Source organism: Anarhichas minor, unplaced genomic scaffold, assembly GCF_050575085.1.
Source record: "Anarhichas minor isolate MPS153535 unplaced genomic scaffold, ASM5057508v1 ptg000033l, whole genome shotgun sequence".
In the NCBI taxonomy this organism is placed as follows: Eukaryota; Metazoa; Chordata; class Actinopteri; order Perciformes; family Anarhichadidae; genus Anarhichas; species Anarhichas minor.
In genome coordinates this window covers 9138021-9157414 of record NW_027466479.1, presented here as the reverse complement: position 1 = coordinate 9157414, position 19394 = coordinate 9138021, and the positions used below count along the sequence as shown (strand labels likewise).

General features: G+C 45.9%; 1 protein-coding gene across 1 annotated transcript in view; it reads left to right on the top strand.

Annotated features, from left to right (window-relative positions):
- LOC142965343 (RNA-binding motif, single-stranded-interacting protein 3-like) overlaps positions 1 to 19394 on the top strand; it is a 256699-nt gene that overhangs the window by 97642 nt on the left and 139663 nt on the right. Inside the window, exon 4 of the mRNA XM_076106256.1 lies at positions 7753 to 7910. Within this exon, the coding sequence (XP_075962371.1) occupies positions 7753 to 7910 (158 nt within the window). The remainder of the gene's footprint in view (positions 1 to 7752; positions 7911 to 19394) is intronic.

The window sequence follows — 19394 nt, the reverse complement described above, 5'->3', positions numbered from 1 at the left end:
CATTTTTTAGTTCATTTGGTTAAACTAGTGACCTGGGCACCAATCTGGAAACACTATGTGTTTGCACCATAGCCACAATATATCAGTGGTTCAGCTTTGAGACCAACACTTTGAACACTCTGTTCCTCTCTCTTTCTCCACAGTCTGTATCATCCTCTGTCCTCCCACTTTCCTGCTCCATCCATCCTGCAGTCTCCACTCCCACACCGGCTAGCTAGCAAACAGACCCAGCTGGCCATAATGATGACAAATCAGCCCAAATATTTATGTCCATCGAGTTTTCACTTTGACTCTGCCCACGGCTGGCTCTCTGCTCTTTTACTTTTTCTTCTTCTTCTTCTTTTTTTTACCGATCCCTCTGCGGCGGCCACCTCAGCCGCAGCCAAAGCGTCCTAATTGCTCTCCACAAACACACTTCAGTCCCGGTTATGTCACCTAAACACCGGTTGACCTTTAATGTCCGCGTAGAGCCCAGTTTATGGTCGGCCCAGGAGTGGTATAAACATAGACGCTCACGGTGTGTCTTTGGTCCCAGGTCCTACTCACTCTGCAGACACTAAGCAAGAGTCTGAGATGGTGGAGGGCCTCACTGAGAGAGGCACTAGCTCCAAGCAATGTGCTGGAAATGGATTGTAAAAATGTTTGAAGAACAGAAAAGGCAGTTTATTACTGCTAGAATTCATAATTATGACAATCCCTGTTAAATGTACATTGGTAATTTAAAATCAAAGACCTTAAAGTGTTAAATGCATGCGGCTGTGATTACATTTTAATCAAAGAGAAAGAAAGATAAAAAAATACGTCAGCTCAAAATTTGAGTTATATTCATCAAATATCAGCTGATGATTTTCTAGGCAAACATCTCCCTCCTATGTTTCACGTCATCATGCATAGTTCTACTATTAGTTAGTATTAGTTGATAGCATATTATTCATATTGATGCTGTACATGGGTAATTACTAGGGGCTGTTCCTGAATAGGTCAAAGCTTCATTCGTAACGTTGATATTCAGATTATTACTAATAATTTAAGGAAAAATTTTCATTGCAGTCACAACTGTTTACTCTTCCACACACACCTGAATTAATGGGCCGGTCTCAGCAATCTAACCCCACCATGAATACATACATGTAACCATAAAAACACAGAATCACACGTATGCTAGCATGTTGTTGCGACGCTACAACAATGCAGTGAAGCATAGAGAGAGCCTGAATACAGCACAGACGTCCTGGTTCTGTTAGACTACCGATCCAATACAAAGTGCTTTATTTTGTTCCTCTTTTTCCAATTAAAAATGTGCGTCTCTACTTGAAAGACTTATTATTTTCATGGAAGGTAACATGAGACGAGGGATTGCTGTGATTGCCTTGACTGAATGTAACCGATGGTGGAAACATTGGGTGTTATGCTAACATTAATGAAGAAGCGGCATGTAATGCGGATTGACCTCCTCGTGGCTAAATGGAATGATAACTAGTGCAGTGCTTATTCGGGTAGCCCATTCAGAACGGGCCGATAGCTTGGTCCCCAGAAGTGCTGCTTTGCTTGTTCATTCAACTTTATCAATATTGAACGTATACCACGTTTCTAAAAATGCTCCAACTTCGACACTGCACGTCCTCCAGCAATGCACCCGCCAGGTGTGATGCAGATCAGTTGAACCGTTCTGAGATAAGTTAAGGATAGAGAGACAGAGACTCCTTGTTTTATCGTTAGATATCATGAAACATAAGGGCATTATGATACGATAACTTCCACTCTTTACCTCCCCACCTTTACTTGCACATATTTATTATTAGTCTTCTAAACTGTGGTGATTCGTGACTAATTTTTGATCCCACAGTACCAATTACATTCTTACAAAGAAGTGTCAATAAATGAAACTTCAAACATAAACGCACCATCTCCAATTGACTTCTCATGATGCATTTCAGACCCGGGACCGCTTTCCCATCATGTCACCCCCTTTCAGCTAGAACAGATGACTGTGTTTTTAACCAGTGACACCACATAAAGCACGTCTTGTTTACCTCCATAGCTCTTGTCCTCTGTGTCAGATAATATGTATGCATCCTGCCCCCCCCCCCCCCCCCCCACCATCCGCTGGGAAAGATATGGCCTCTATTTTAACTCTGGGGCTCTGTATCCAGACACATGTGGGCCCTGACACGGAAGACAACATCCCTCTCTTATCTGCCCCAAAGAGAAAGTGAGAGGGAGGGAGAGAGAGAGAGAGCCCGTGGGGGGGGGGGGGGGGGGGGGGGGGGGGATGGAGAAGACATGAGAAAAAAGGAAGTTGGAGAACAAGGCGGTGAGCAGTGAGAAAGGCAAGAGAGGAAGAGCTCCATCCACTGCTTTGAGACGTACTGGAGATGGACCAATCAGCATGTTTAAAATGAGCCCCCCCCCCCCCCCCCCCCCCCCTGCGTCATTGTCCACGGCAGTGTTGGCTTACCACTGTCCCAGATCTCAGGGCTTCTTTTTGTTTTTACCGAGGAAGAAGGCCCGCAGAGAGAGACTCAGACAGTCACAACGCCTCCTGTGCTCCTGTAATCTGTATTTTTCTCGTTTGCTCCTTTTTCCTATATTTCCTTCTTTTTTTTGTCCATTCTCCTTCTGTTCTCTCAGGCCTCCTCATATCTGTAACTGCACCTCTCTTCCCTTCCTCCTGCACTCTCTCCATTGCCGTGCAGACAGCAGAGAAGCTTCCTGTCGGGAGACATTTGGCTGCAGAATCCTCAGCTTTGCATTCCCATGTGGGCTGGCGATGTTTTTTGCTCGTCACTCCTCTGGCTATTTTACCTCGACAGGCACAGAACAATGAGAGAAAGCGCGAGGCATTAAAAAACAGGAGGCCAAAGGAGGACAGACTGTCTTCCCTCCGTCTCTCAGCGCCCCTCCCTCCGCTCTCGGGCATACATGTTTAAGGGCTAAAGGTTTGCAAGCAGCTATCCAGGATGGACGGGGGGGGGGGGGGGGGGGGGGGGGGGGGGATTTGTGTTCCTCCAGCGCTTGGAGGCTGATGCGAACGCGGCCGACTGCAGAGCTCGCTGTTAGTTCTGGCAGTTTAGAAGGGATGCCTCTGGGACTGTGCTTGTCTTTAAGAGTCTTTGCAGAGACTTTGCCAGCATGAATTAATGGAGGATGAGCTGAGAGGCTTTTTTCTTCAATTTAAGGAGACTGCTTGTCATTTTTTGTGGCAGTTTTTTTTTCTCTCTCTCTCTCTTTGAACAAACAAGGGAACAAACAGAAAGAGAAATAAGCGTGCACACACAAACGTGCACCCTCCTGCATGGTGACAGCAGATCCCCAGCGGTGGCGTGCTGGCCGTAGGGGGGGGGGGGGGGGGGGGCTACTGATATTGACAGTGTTGGCCTTGTCTGGCCTATTGCCAGTGTTGAGCTAGCTCTGGCTGGCTGCTGTGGCCTCCTATAAATCAGGGCCAATTACCACGGTGGTGCACACAGCCGCCTCTCCTCCAGTCGCAGCCCTGCCCTGCAGAGTGCAGGGAGGCAGGGAAGCCACAGCCCTGCTCTCAGTCCAATTAGTGCCACGGCCGCCCTCTGCTCTCTTTGGAAAACACTGTGCGCTCACGTGGTATGTTTTTATATAAGTACGGAAAACACCTTATCCAAAGATATGGTCAACTTCCCCCGTGCCATCTGCACACAGGGTGCCCTGTGACACATGGTGTTGAAATGTTTAATGCAAATGTAATAACATTGGAGTTATTGCTGTTTTTTTTAGTGGTTTTCTTTTGATGAACTGAAGTGTTCCTTCGTGGGTTAAGAAACCTCTCCCACTTCTAAAGTTGACTTGAACCATTAATCACACGTATATCTGTGCATAAGGGCTTCATACAGTGTGCAGATGCTGTACAAACAGAACACGAACATGTAAATAACAAGAAGGTACAAGTCTACGTATTACTGCTATGATCTGTGTAGAAAGTGGCTCAGTAAATTGGGCCTGTGTAAACCATTCTGCCCGTCTAAAATACAGTGCGGCAAATTGAAATCCCCAGTAAGCCTCTGTAGCAGCATGTCACAGCTGGGAGGGGAGGCGGGAGAAAGGAGGTTTTTTTTCTCATTTACCACCTGGAGGCTTTTGAAGTGTCATAACCAGCTATTCTCCCGCACTCTCTTCCATTCCTCTCTTTAACTCCTGCGTTTTCCTCTCTTTGTCACTCCGTCCCTCCCTTCCCTCGCTGCAATACCCCCTTTGTCAAGTGTTGCATTCAACCCTCATCATTCTGACTCACGAGGCCCTGTATGTATTATGGATTTGAAAAAGCCGGATCCTGCAGGCTGACAGGCTGACAGGCTGAGGGTAAACAGCAGTCACGGAACCGTCCGGAAACAGAAAACGAGCTCGGTCATTAACCCCCAGTGGGGGCGACAGGAGGAAGCTGAGGGAGAATTTGATTAGAAACAACAAGAAACAACAACAACAACAACAACAACAACAGGGGAACAGTTTGGGTTTGAATGCATGTGCGCTTGCTCATTTCACTCCCACGCTTCTAAAAGTTCGCCAAACGTACATTACACATCTAGACACACACACAAGCATATGAAGAGCCTGCTCTTTAGGCAGGTTTTTTTTTTGCCATTTTGCTTCTCCAACTTGTTCATTTCTCTAACGTGCAAGAGAAAGTCCCTCGATACGTTTTTGCCAGATAAAAACAAAAAAAACACCATTGAATCCACAAGTTCGATGTTAACCCCCCCCCCCCCCCCCCCCCCCAGTTGCCCATTCCTCTGAGATCTTCGGCACCCATTCCCTTCTTCCCTTCTCGTTCCCGGGGGACTCGAACCTCCCTCTCTGTCTTCTCGCCCCAACACTGTAAGTAATGGGCCGGTTTTGACCCTCCATGCCTCATTGTGTAAGATTTCAGCTTCTGACCTTAAAAAATGAAAGCAAATCGATAGGGCGGGGACACATGAATTCCAAAGCCCAGGACGCAAGCCAAGGCTGGAGCCCAGGGAGGAGGAGGAGGAGGAGGAGGAGGAGGAGGAGGAGGAGGAGGGCTGTGTGTATTACTGAAGGGCTAAAACAAAGGAAGAAAGAAAGAGGCTTTCAATTAACCTTCAGCGCTGACAGCAACTCTGTGTAGCTCCTCCCGTTTGTGCTGGCGAATTTCTTTGTGTCGCACAGTTATGTAAAGTACTCTGTGCGTTTAATGTTAGCTACAGTGGACTAAGGGAAAATAAAACGAAGAGGCGGGTGGGGGGGGGGGGGGGGGGCGTAAGGTGAAAGCCTCAAAGTCGAGGCTGGAACTGCAGCTGCGCACATTCCAGTGACTTTGAGTGGGAGAAAATAACTCCCATGGAGCACTGGAGAGATTAAGATTCTGCTATTCTACTGCCACTGCAGGATAACGTGAGCAACCGGAGACTAGCTGTGATCGTAAGCTGTGATCGTAGCCCCCCCCCCACACTACCAAAACAGTGTGAGACGCGATCTCTGCTGGAGATGGAGGGGGGGAATCCTGTGTTTGGACAATTAAAGTTACATTTAGTCACAAACACAGCAACTTTAGACGTGAACTTTACAGCTGTGGGATTGAAGTTACAGTGAGTTGAGACTTGAAGACTAAATCTTGAACTGCCATGTTTAACTCTTCTGTATTAGAAAGCAGGGGGTGAGGGGGAGGGGGGGGGGGGGACAGGAAACGAGGGATTTTGCAGAATTTGAACCGAGGACGTTGTGGCTCATTGTAGACGTCGTAAATCCTGAAGCCCCGGGGCGGCCCTCAGCTCGCAAGTTTTGACCTGGTAGAAATCCAGAACAATAATAAACCAAGTAATTGAACAATGAAAGGCCTTATATAGCCACACATAATGCATATTTAATGATTAGGCCTAGCCATAGGAAGGAGTTAAATGGTCTCAGATATGTAGAAAACTGTTAACAGCAATAAAAAACTAAATTGTTTAAAAAAGTTGATTAGTTGTCTGGTCAATAAAATGTTAGTCAATCAGTGTTTCCCAAAGCCCAAGATTTACGTCCTCAATTTACTGTCACAGAGGTTTAACGAAACCAGAAAATATTCACATTTAAGCAGTTAGAATCCGAGAAATATTTTTTTTCCAAGAAATTACACAAATTATTTGGTGATCATTTTAACAGTAGACAGCTAATTGATTAAGTGATTAATCGTTGCAGCTCTACTGGCGAAGGTGTCCTGGACACGGCCTCTTCATAGGTGTGTCTGTGTTATCACGTGTGTGTGTGTGTGTGTGTGTGTGTGTGTGTGTGTGCGTCCAGCACAGCGAGTGGCTGCCCATCAGTTCCACTTAGCTCAGCGTGGTAATTGGCCGTCCATTGATGGACTTGGCTCCCTCTTCACGCTCCAGGGACCCCGGCTCTTTGTTTGAGGAGCGGGAGGCAACACGCTGGCACGGCGCACACGCTTAAAATAGCGCATCAAATCAGCCATGCTTCTGCAGCCGCTGCTAACGTGTGGGGCGGATTGGAGGGCTAATGGTGTGTGTGTGTGTGTGTTTCTGCCACATGGTATGGGGTCCTTAGGTTCTCTCTGGGGAGGATAAGGGGTTAAGATGGTTAACTGGAGCCGGTGGTGGTATTTAGTCATGTCCCCTTCTCTCCCTCACCATTTTATTTTTTTATTTTCTCCGTTTCATCCATCACTCACTTACTTTATTGCAGTGTGCATCGTCTCTCTCTCTCTCTTCCCTCCTCGCTCACTCTCTTCTACTGTAGTGTCTCTCTCTCTCTTTCTCTCTCTCTCTCTCTCTCTCTCTCTCTCTCCTTTTCCGCTCATGCCCACAGGGCCCCGCTTCTCTCTTCCTGTCACTATGTGCAGTGTCCCTGCAATAGAGATATAAATGGGCTGTGAGCAGGGGGCCCTGACTCCTACACCATAAATCTACACTAACAGCACAACAGGCACACGAGGAGAGCAGGGGAGGAGGGAAAGAGAGGGAGGGGGAACTAAAGGGAGGGAATCGCACAGCTGAAACATTTTGAACACATTCTGGAAGATGGAGATTATTTTGGAAAGAAAGGCGACGGATCGCACGCCCTTGGAGGTGCAGATTGTTTTACAGCTGGTCTTGAGGGTGTGACTAGTAAGCAGGAAGTTGCCTTCCTTTAAAATCCTTGTCAGCTGCCGGAAGCCCTATGAACTGTCATTTCGACGCGTGGCCTTGGTGAAATGTTTATTTAAAATCGAAATAAAATGTAGAAATGTTTGCACTCTTGACTCCAGTCTCATGTTGTAAGAAAAAAAAAAAGACTTACTCACTGACGAAGAGCTTCAGATGCAATTCATTGCAATGTACCGCCCCAAGGGTCGCTGACAAAAGGTGGAGAAAGTGAAGTAAAAGTATTCAGCGCCGAATGTGTCCTCTCCTCTGGGGAGCTTTTATTCGACTATTCTGTCATTGAGCGCGAGTGTTCTTCATATTCAAGGCTGAGGGTAGATGTGTGTTTTCTTTGACTCATTAGTTTCTGCCGTTGGGTTGAGTGTTTTCATGTCTTGGCGACCCTGAAGCGACCCTGATCCCACAGATACTGCAATGATTGAAGTGATGGTGCCTGCTATTTCTTCAAAAAAGATTTATTTTTCCCACTCCTTCTCACACTTTCTTCTGCTCTCTCAGATATTTCATTTATTTTTCTCACCTCACCTCGCGTGTCTTAAAAATGAAATCTATTTTTTTTTTTTTTTAGCTGTTGGTGTTAAATCTTTTCTCTCTCTCTCTCTGTTTTTTTCCTCCCCAGCAGTCCTATGCTCCACCCCCTCATCCCATGGCTCCTCCCAGCCCAAGCACCAACAGCTGCAGCCAGGGAGGGGCGGAGCAGCTGAGTAAGACCAACCTGTACATCCGAGGCCTGCCACCTGGGACCACCGACCAGGACCTCATCAAACTCTGCCAACCGTGAGTACCGTTAAATACAGAGGTCCCCCTGTCGCACTTGTCCATGCCACTGCGGGGTGTAATTGGCCGTGATGTGCTTTTCAAGCCTGTATGCATTTAGCAATACATGGTGTACAGTATGCCTCTATATATATATATATATATATATATATATATATATATATATATATATATATATATATATATATATATATATATGTATATTCCTCCAGCTCCCACCCCATAATACAGATTACGTAAATGTCATCCACTTAGTTTATTTAATTTGGAAACTTTGTGTTTCCATATTAATCTTTCCATACTTTGTTTTAGGAACAAATTATTTTCTAATTTTTTTTCTGTTGAAAAGTTAATATTGTATATAATCATTATGGTTAAATTCAAATATACACAAAATTCTGTGTATATATATATATATATATATATTATAGGGGTACTCATTTAAATTGCCCTCTTTAAAAGCATTTAATAGAAGCAGGATCTGAACTTTGTTTCACGTAGACGGAAAGCGTTTTCGCGCTTGTCCCGCAGTCCAAATCATTTTCAGTAACTAACTGAATAGAAAGCTGACAGACTGGAGACATTTTTGTGTCGAGGATGTTGTACTTGGACACGATTGGAAAACCAATTTGCGTTGCAAAACGTTTTACAGTGGCACGAGGCGAACAGCCAAGTCGAATGTCAATCAAAAGCCGGCGCACCTGGCCACCAGTCGTAGTCGGCTCGCCCGCCCAGAACTGTCTCGTTCTGTGCTCGGATGATAATAAAGAGAACCTCGTAGACACGATCGTGCATCTGTGGGTACTTCGAACAAAGTATTGTGAAATATTTAAGTTAAACAACAGGCTGGTTCCTACTTAAAACCTGCAGTTTTCATGTGGGTATAGACGAGCATTGCTATGTGGACACCAATGACGTATCAAAGCTCTTAAATGCCCAAAACTGATCAAACCAAAGAGTTCACCTCTGAGAAGAAGATTACAGGCATGAAAAGAGCGGCGTGTACAATACCTTGCACACCCCATTAAACTGATACCGATTGAGTGTGTTTTAGGGACACACACGAAGGTACTCATAAAGCTCTGCCAAATGTTCTTGATAGAGACAACACACACACACACACATACCTTCCTGCACACAGCTCAATAAGGCCTAATAAAGCTTAGATTGGACCGCCTCCCCCTGGAATCACAGACCAAGACCTCATCAGGCTGTGACACACAGTCACAGGGGCTTACTTTCTCCCTGTGTCTTTGTCTCACACACACATGCACGCGGACACACACAGACGCACACAAGCAGCTTTGTTCGGCACCATTAGGCCCTTTCGCTTCTCAAATGGTGAAAGGGGGGTCAAGATCATTAATGGAGACAAGGCTAGTAGATTGTGAAATGCAGGCCGTGAGCGAGTCTGTCTGCTTGCATAACCTTTTCTTGGCCATATTTCCAGAAATGTCCTGGTCAAACGCGGCCAATTATTCAATGATCCGTCGGAGACGGGAACATGCTGTCCGGCGTATTTGGTAATGCTCCCGGTAGCCGTGTCATAAGTCATGCATTTATTCTTGATACTGACCCATCAAAATTCCATTAGCCTGAGAGGCGGCCCGATAAGATTCGGAAAAGCACTCAGCGTTTTGACATTGCATATCTCTCGCTTAGCTCTCGCGTTCACCCAGTTGTTCGGAGTTTGGACAGCTTCAATTTCCTTTCTAATTCCATATGATCTTGAATATTTTGAGCGTTACTATTTGGGAGGGCAGACCTTGGCGGAGCTTATGTAAAGTACCACGGTAGTGTGCATGTTTGCGACCGTAGATTTGCATTATAATATGTAGCTATCCTCCTGTGTGTTGTGGAAAGCCACTGACATTGTCTGTTTTCCGCTTGGATCTGCCGTGCTGCCCTTTAGTGGCTGTCCTCTTGTTCAACTGTCTCCACATCTCTCTCTCTCTCTCTCTCTCTCTCTCTCTCTCTCTCTTCTTATATCTCCCGTCTTTCCCTCTCTGTGTGTATCGCCTGCCTAAGAGGCCCCAAGGTTGCCCGAGGTGCTGTGCCAGTGAAAATCCAATGCCACTGAAACTTTAATTAGCCCGACTGTGTTTCAGTGGCAGGCGGGTGGCAGCATTCCAGAAAAGGTCATGCGACTGTTCTGCAGTCTGCAGCACCCTGGGTTCCCCCTCAGGTTTTGCTCCAGATGCCCAGTCCTCCTCCAGCACCCAGCGCCTCCTCTCCTGGCCCTCGGCCCCAACAGCCCCCCCCCCCCCCCAAAACAAGGGGGTTGTGGGGCCTGGTTTTGTTGTGTAAACTCATTGAAAAGCAGCTCTTGCTGCCCTGGTTCAGCGCTATCTCAAAAGTAAACATGCTGCCGCCAAGCTGGTGAATTCTTGACAGCGGGCCATATCGTAGCTGCTGATTGGAGGCTGTTGCACACCGCCTGAGAGGTGCCAAAAGAAATTAATGCCGTCTACTGTGGTTATAACCCCGTCCTTGTGAGCTCTAATATTTCGTTGCCAAAATCCTGTCACATTCTCAGTTACCCTCATCAAGGCCACCCAAAGTTCACAGCTCTCACTTAGAATACTGAAACGCAGAATTTTTAATCTCTACTTAAAAAAAAAAAAATCAAATCTTGTCTGTTAACCATTTACTCATTTTGGTCAATGTTGATTGAATACTATTTCACCAATGCGTCATTTACTCATCACCGAATTGAAAGATATCTACCATTGAAGACACGACTGGAACATTGCTGGAACAAAACAAAAAAGCGTTGATGCTGACCTGCAGATGTGTCTGCAGATGTGATATCCTGTCATTGTTAACACAGACTGGTCCAGCTGGCCTGCATCCCCAGCCTTACGCACCCCTTGGTAACCAAGGCTTTAATAGCAGACACAAAAAACATGCCGTTCAGAACAACTGAAAATGCGATCATTTGAGTTACAGAGGCCAAAGATTTCTTTGAGACCAGCCACCTCCTTTAACCACCCTGAGGTCACTGGGAGAAATAGTGAAGACCGAAGAACACCAAAGTTCTCACAGTGGTCGGGGGTTGCACGGCCGAGAGCCGTTGAACGAGTAATTAAATGGATTTGGGCTGGAGCTTAATCTCTGTTTTATTCAGCTGGCTGGATGTGGGGTTCTCGGCAGCCGTCAGCCTGATATATGGGTGTGGAGGAGAGGCCAAAGGAGTGGAGTGGGGATTTGTTGGCTAAACACCCATATAGTGAGAGGCCTTCCCACTTGCCTGGCTGGCTGGATGAGTGGGTGGATGGATGGATAGAGCAGCCGTTACTGTGAGAAAAATTCCTTGGCTGGACCAGCCAGGTTGAGGCGCCGGTCCAACCCTAAGCCCGACACCAACCCCATTCCAACCCGAAGATCAGTGCAGCCAACACAGCCCCCCCCCAAACACTTCAGGGCAAAGCAGACTTTACAACCCGGTTCACCGGCCAGCTATCAAGCAGCACCCACATTTTGCTTGTTTGCAATCCACCACCCAGGAGAAGCACAGAGAGGATGGAAGCAGGTTGTTGGATGAAAGGTTGAAAGGAAGAACAGGAGGGATTTCTTTTCTTTTTTTCTCTTTCTTTATGAGGGCTCACACCTGGAATAACAGGGACAAAGCAGTACACTTTTTCTCTGCCAGCAGCCCGAATCCATAACTCAAACTGCCAAGAAAGCAAAGGACCTTTGAGGTCCCTAAACCCCCCCCCACCCCCCCACCCCCCCACCCCCCCAACTCCTCGCTCCTCCTCCTCTTCTTCCTCTTCAGCCCTCCTCATCTGCTTCGTCCCTTCCCCTCCTTCTGGTTCTCCTCACCCAATATCAGTCACGGCCCAACCGCAGCTGCGCCCCTCAGTCGTACTGGCTTTCTCGCTTCCATGCCACGGCCTGATCAAACGAACAGAGTGAGCCAAATCAAGAGCTAATCACCGCCAATTGTCCAAATAACCTTTCCCGTGTGTGCTGGGGGAACGGTGGAGGGGAGGAAGCCATAAGGTATGCTAAGTAGAGGCGGTGAGGGGAAGAGAAGGGAGGGGCGACCCTGGGACCACCTGTTTTTATGGAGCAGAGGCCCGGGCACTCAACAGCGCCACATTATCCCTAATGACTCTCTGAGGTCCAGCGTTGACATTAGCTGCCTAGCCATCAGAGAGCCCGGCATGTGTCCCATGGCTCTGTTTCAAAAACCTGACAGGGGGAAGCAGAATTATGAGGGGAAACTCTCCGGTCCATTATCAAAGCCGTCAACCCTTCCACCAGTGCAACTACATTGGCAAGTATTATCTGCCCGTTGTAGCTTATCACAGTTTTTGGATTTCCATGTATATGAAGGCCGAATAGTAAAAGGAATTAGCACAACAAAGAAATGCCAAGATAAAGAAAACATGGAATGATCCCTAGACTAACCGCACACTACTGTTTTATGGTTACTGGTAGTTGATTGCTCTTAGTGTTATGTTTAAGTTCATATTTCGGTCACAGCTCCTCAAAGAGCAACCCAGCACCCCCCATGAAAATCATGTTTTGTTGAAACAATTTGTTTATTGGTGGAGTTCTAATCCGAACAGCGTGTTTCTTCTTTTCCTTCAGTGGATCGTGTATTTGTCTTTCACTGAATATGTCTCCCCACCTTCTGCTCCCTCTCACCCCTAACACACCCTACTCTGGTCAACCATGCTGTCGAGTTGTGCGTCACCCGTTGCATAAAGAGATAGCGGCGCTCGACCTCTGAATAGTAGCGAGACGGCTACAGGAATGCCCAAACTAAACTACTCCTCCAGCTCCATGCTGAGTGGAAGCATCTGCTGTTCCTGGAACTCTCCATACCCGCTCTTTCTATGTGTGAACGCCTTTCTCGCTCTCTCTCACTGCCCCCCCCCCCCCCCTCTTTCTGTTTCACTCTCTTCCTCTCTCTGCTTTTCTCGGTGTTCTCTTCTGTTACGCTCTCCCTCCATGTTCCCTCCTCCCTCTTCTCTCATCTGCTCCCTCACATCTCTTCATTATGTTAATCTCTCCACTTCTTTGCTACAGCTGACTTAAATGCACCGCCCAATTCCTCCCCAAACATCGATTTCAGAGCAAGGGCGAGCGAAGAAGCTGGTTTGGCCTGAGGCTAGTATTTTTGAATTATTTATCCCCCCCATTACTGTATACATGACATGTAGACAGTTTGCCTATTTAGAGGCTGGAAAGAACCTTCTCTTCCACTTCTGCATTGAAGCTGACTCTGTTAACAGCTTATGCTCTCACAATCATTTCCTTGAGCAGAATTAGTTTTCTTATTTAGCGTTTTTAGTTTGACTTGAGGGCTTAGATTCACACTCAACACACACACACACACACAGTCAAGTCTCCCGGACACTCGGCTGCATTTCGCCTCAGTTTGCCTCCAGAAACTATCACCAAAAACCATTCCAGTTGTCTTAACAAGTCGGTCTTCTGTGCCTCCACTCCCCCCATCAGAGGACAGTTTTTAAGTTCCAACAGAGGCGACTGCAGAGTCCCCAATACAACAAGACTGATTGACGAAGGGGACAAAACCTGAGATCTCTGGACTCTCTGACTGTGACTCTCTACCCCCCCCCCCCCCTCTCCCCTCACTCCCCACTACTAACTTTCCCTTTCATTTGAGGCCAGTAGCTTGAAAGCAGAAGCAGCACCAGCACAGATGAGATGTGTTCATTTGTGCGTGTCAGACAGCCGTGCATGGCATGAGGGTTTGACAAGTTGGACACTTCCAAACAAACCGGGGCTATTCTGCAAGGCTGGCTCCGAAGAAGACTAGTGTGTGTGTGTGTGTATGTGTGTGTGTGTGTGTGTGTGTGTGTGTGTGTGTGTGTGTGTGTGTGTGTGTGTGTGTGAGTGTGTGAGAGAGATTGTAACTAGCTACACTCAGAACAACAGGCTAATGCTTCCCGCCGTCACTTACAGTTTGTCTTGTCTTTTCTCGATGCACGCTCTTGGTTAACACACACACACACACACACACACACACACACACACACACACACACACACACACACACACACACTACCCATCTGTAGTTCCCTCTGCAGGCCCAGTCTGACGGCGTCGTGTCTCTGTGTGTGAACATCTCTCCTGCCTGAGCTTATAAAAGAAAACACCATCACTCATCTTTAAAATATTTCAAGAATAAAACTTTAAACAAAAACACAGAGACAAATAAATAGAATAAATTAATGACGAAAAACACATTTCACATTGTATGTATTTGACAGATTAAGGGATTATAGTCTGCCTATGATGTGGTAAAAGGTTTGTTTCTGCCTGTGACATGGTACATACAGCATGAACAAATAGTCCCTATACTTACATTTTACGTTTTCTATTTTCGGTTGATTCCCATAAATTCCCATGGGAAGTTTCCGCCTTGAATATTTCCCTAAATTCTGCAACAGTCTTGCCGTCACTGAGAGGTTACCAGGCAACCAGTGTAAACCCCAGGAAGTCTCTGCTCTCAACCTCCCCATGAAACTGCATCATCTCACTTTGCTTTTTTTTTATATTCCAAATGAAATGAAATGTTTTTTGTTAGCACTTCATGCTGATCCACATCCACATCTAATCTAAACCAGTTTAAAGTTGTTTATCTCCAACGGTGGACTTTCATGCTTGCAGACAAATAGTGAGTTTCAGTAGATATGCTGGCGTTTCATCACAGACGCTGTGTTGGAAAACAAGTTCGACCCTTTGAGGAAAATCAGAGTTCTCTTTTGTTTGTGGCACTGCTGGCTTTCTACCAGAGTTTCAGCTCTGCTTTTGAACTGTGTTCACACTTCTGTTGATGACTCACTACTGTGAAGACTGGTTACAGTTACAAATGTTTCTTTCTTTTTCTTTCTCTTTACTATAACTCCCCTGAACAAAAACATTTTTTTGGGGGGGGTACTGTTGTGTCCAATACATTCTGTATTATGTGGGGAGGTGCGGTAAATGAGTTCAATTAATCTTGGAATTTATAATGCTGGCAACATGTAGAGTTTTGTATTGATTTGATAATAGAAAAATAACGGGTTATTGGTTATTCATGAGGAAGTTACACAGCACGGTATAAACGCAATACATTCAAAGGAATACAAATGGACCAAATTTAGCAGATTGATCCAGTTTCTTTTAAAGTGACAGAGACTAAATTGTGGGAACACTTCACCTGATGGAGGCTATCTGAATTCTTTCATTGAAAATCCCTTAATGCGAAGATAAATTGTTTTAAGTTTAACTCTCCAACAGTGAATTCTGAACGCATGCTAAAACTTTTAAATCACCTTCCTTTGCTTTTATAAATGGCCTGTCCGGAGCCCGGTGGCCGTGGTGCTGCTTGCAGCTCTAATCTGTTCCTATTATGTGGGGAGGTGGGAAAGTTTGAATGGCTCTAATCAACTTGTCATCCATTTCACCATTTCACCAGGTGAAATGAATGTTCATGAAAAGAAATCACATCAGCGGGGAAATAAGGAAAAATTAAAATCTGAATAGTTGATGACAACTAATGACCACAGAGGGAGGCCACAGCCAACTTCAACAGACGGGCGCCATGACACGCCGGCCAAAGTGCTGCAGCCACTCAAATCTGTTTGAAATACATGCACTTCAAGCTGCTGATGGTGTTGTTTTAGTCCAGCAGATTGTGTGTATGATGTCCAAATATACTAGATGTTCTGCAGTGTGACCAATGTGTGTGTTTTTAACCCCATGAAGGTAGCATTTATCTAAGCAGAGGAAATAAGAAGAGAAAGCAAACCACCTCAGGTCGGAAGATGCTTCCCACATTTAGAGACGTTAAAAGGTTTGAAAGTAAACATTTTGGCAGTTTACCACAAACCCGCCGACAAAACACGGGGGAACCCCGGCACCTAAAAAAAAAGCATGGTGAAATTCTGCCAAGAAAAAGATAGTGCTAAATCCAGAAAAGGAATTATCCAATTTGTTGAAGCTTTCTTGATTTATTGCCGCTCATGCTTGCCAGCACTATGTTTTGATATTGATACTTTTATACTTTTATAGACCCTTTTAGAGTTTTTAAGCAATGAAACGTTAGTTCGCGCATGCAGATTACAATCGCTTGTCAAGCTATGCAAGGGCATTAATCAGTAAAGATCGCACATGCAACCTAAACAAATTTACTTTCCACATCTGTGTGCTGTTAGTGAATGTGTAGAATACATTAGGAGGTGGCCCAATCTTTAGTGGCCAGATATATATACATGTATTTGGTGGAGGCACCTAGAGTAGTTCTCTGACACTCTTGTGAAAGGGAGGAGTGAGAGGAAGGGTATTCAGTTAGTTGCAACCTGCAACCTCATCACTAGGTGCCGCTAAATCCTACACACTGCGTCTTTAACAGCATCAAACATTCATCCAGAATTCCCAGAAACCAGCAGCGCATTGGGCTGAGAGTCCTTAAGGCGGTTAAAGCGGTCTGAATTCTGTAGAACTAACGGGTCTTTCATTTAGACACAGTTCATGCTTTAACACAAATATGGAATACTTTTATCGCGCTTAAGTGTGGGGTCGACTTTGGACTCACTTTGCTGAGGCGTGTCATAGTCTCCATGCAGTTCCATGCTGGGATGAAGATAAAGGCCACCGCCACCAACCTGTCAGCTCAGAGGCTCCGAGGTCATGAGAACAATTCACTGATATCAACTCAGAGCCGGTGGACTGAGCAGCTGCTCTGCTCCCTGCCAGGTGTCCATCAGGACAGTGTTGCCCTCTTCTGTTTAGTCCACCCACTGTGTGTCTCTGCCATCTTATTCACCTCTCTGTCTATTTTGTCTCTTTACGTTCTCATGTTAGCCACCAGAGACGTGTTTCTCATTTACGAATGCTCGGTATGTTGTGCTGCTCTTTCTGCATTATGACCTTCCCACAGAGGGCTTCAGTTTATACATTTAGAAAGTTGTAAGTGAACAGTTGTACATGCAGTAATGTCATTTAGAGTTTAGAAAATCCGTTTTCTGTTGTTGTTGTATGTCTCTGCCCTCAGTTCAGCGTGTCGCAAGCTCCAACGGTGCAAAACAGGCCCCGGGAAGACTAGCTGGTTGCTATGGCACCGACTAATGGGCCTCCTTAATAAAATAAAATCCCCAAAAAAAAACACGTTTAGAAACATATATTTGAGGCTTAAGGTTAGCTGCAGCAATACAGATTTCCAATAGTTGCATAGCAACTGCAACAACATTGCACAAAAACATCTGTTTAATATGTCGATCCATAAAGGTGGACGGGGGGGCCGGACCTCGGTTTGAGCCACAGAGCTGTGGGACACGGTATCCGGGTTAAGACCGGGGACGACTTTCAAGGGCAGCTGCCACTCGCTGCCTTTTCTAAAGCGAGATGATTCCTCCTGACTCTCAGCGACGAGGCACGCACGCCAATATGTTTAGTACGAACGCAAACATTCAAATTCACTCGACATACTCGTTCTCTCTCTTTCTTCTTCTTGCTCACTCAGATCGGGTGAACGCCCGACTGTTTGTTCGTGCGGTCTGTCTTAGATTTCCCATTTTTGTCTGTCGTCCTCTTTATGTTTCGCTCCTTCTTACATCCTGTTTCTCCGTATTTATTTATTTTTAATCTTTGATATAAAAGTATAAAGAAGTCATGTTTCCATTCCATCTTCCTCTCCTCTGCTCCGTCCTCTCTGTGCGTCTGCCACAGTGACACCTGTCTCTTGCATTCGCATCAAAGACTTGATAAAAACACATTCCATGAAATCGAAGGTTGTCTCGAGTGTTCAAAGCATAGGTGGAATTCTCTCTATATGTGCAAATACTTTTACTTATGATTGGAGTCAACAAAACGCTTGTTCTACCTACTCCTGACTAGAAATCAGTGATGACTCGGCTGCTCCTATTCCCATTTATAATCTGTTAAATCAACGAGATGTTCAGTAGGACTCGAGCTTTTTCTCATACAGTTGACGGCTTAAACGACAAGACTTTACTGGAGCTCATCGGACAAACTTACCATCACCGTTTCGTCAGCTGGAATTGGGGTAATGGTCGTCACCGCCTGAAATAATTGGTAGAAAACACATATTTGAATGCTGCTGTGTGCTACAAAAGAACACTAGTGTTACCATTACTCATTCAATGAGACAATGTTCTTCTCACACCTATGAAACCTCTCTGGATGATATGTGCAGCACGGAGCAAACAGTAAATCTGGATGGTGGGTGTCTGCTGCACCTGCTCCTGCATGAGTAGACCTCTCAGTGCAGCAGCCGCTTCTTCGTTTCAGCTACACCATCTACACTCTGCTAATTATTTAGCGTAAAAGACCTACAAGAGGTGAGGATTTGAAGTTATTGTTCTCCACAGTGTGCCTTTTTTTGCACCTGCCTCACTCCCCCAGCACAGGTGCTCCAGAGGTGCCGAAGAGGCCCGAAGCAGAGTTTTCTGCCTTTTTATACAATTCAGCTGAACACAGTAAAGCCTAACCCTCAAAGAGTGGTAACTCAAATGGTATATATATTTATATATATATATACTATATTCCAGTCTCCATCTGCGGGCACAGATGGACCGTCACATGCAGATACGGCACTTTTGCGTGCACGCACAAACGTATATACAGCACAGATGGTCTTAGATCCTCGTTCTGGTTTCATCTACCGACCGTTCGAGGCTTTGCTGTGTAGTTTAATGACACACAAACCTTTCGGAGAGTGTGTCCAAAGGATGAGAGCAAGGTGTCAACACAACACTTGGGTGGTCCATCTATCCTTTCCTTTCTATGCCTTCCTGTATACACCACAGTGACGTGCTGCGGTTCTCTCTCTCTCTCCCTCTCTCTCTCTCTCTCTGCCTCTCTCTCTGCCCACATACAGCAAAGAGCCACTTCACTTTCCCAGCTCTGATGACGGAAATGAAACACGCCTGGATCGTTTCATCCAGCGAGAGAGAGTGAGAGAAAAGCGCCGGGATGTCACTCGCGTGCATGCAGCTGCCCTCTTAAAAAACGCGGCTGAGCTTTCGGCTCAGCTTCAGTTGTAGCGCATCTCGCTGCCCAGACAGCTGTCAAACGAATGACATGTTTTACATCCACCGCAATTTGTACATTTTCATCGGCCTAAAATAGCTCATAAAGCCTCTGTATTTTTAATTTTTTTTTACAGGCGGTTTCATTTCTGGCGTCTTCTTTTCTCGGGGTTGATCCGATGTTGCATCAGAATGATTGCCATGGGATTCCTATTAGGAGGGAGGAGGAAGAGAGTGACAAAAGGAGAGAAATGAAGGATACAGAGCAGGAAGGATAAATGGAGAGGATGGTAAAGAGGCCTGCAGAGAGCGAGAGAGAGAGAGAGAAAGAGAGAGAGGATGAGATTTGTGAGGAGGAGGGAGGGAGGGAGGGCCGAGGGCCAGCGGAGTCAGAGATAAGAGGCTGCGAGAGTGATTGAAATAGGATTAGTGGAGACAGGCTCTGCATCCCCGGCCACAGCATCACAGTGTT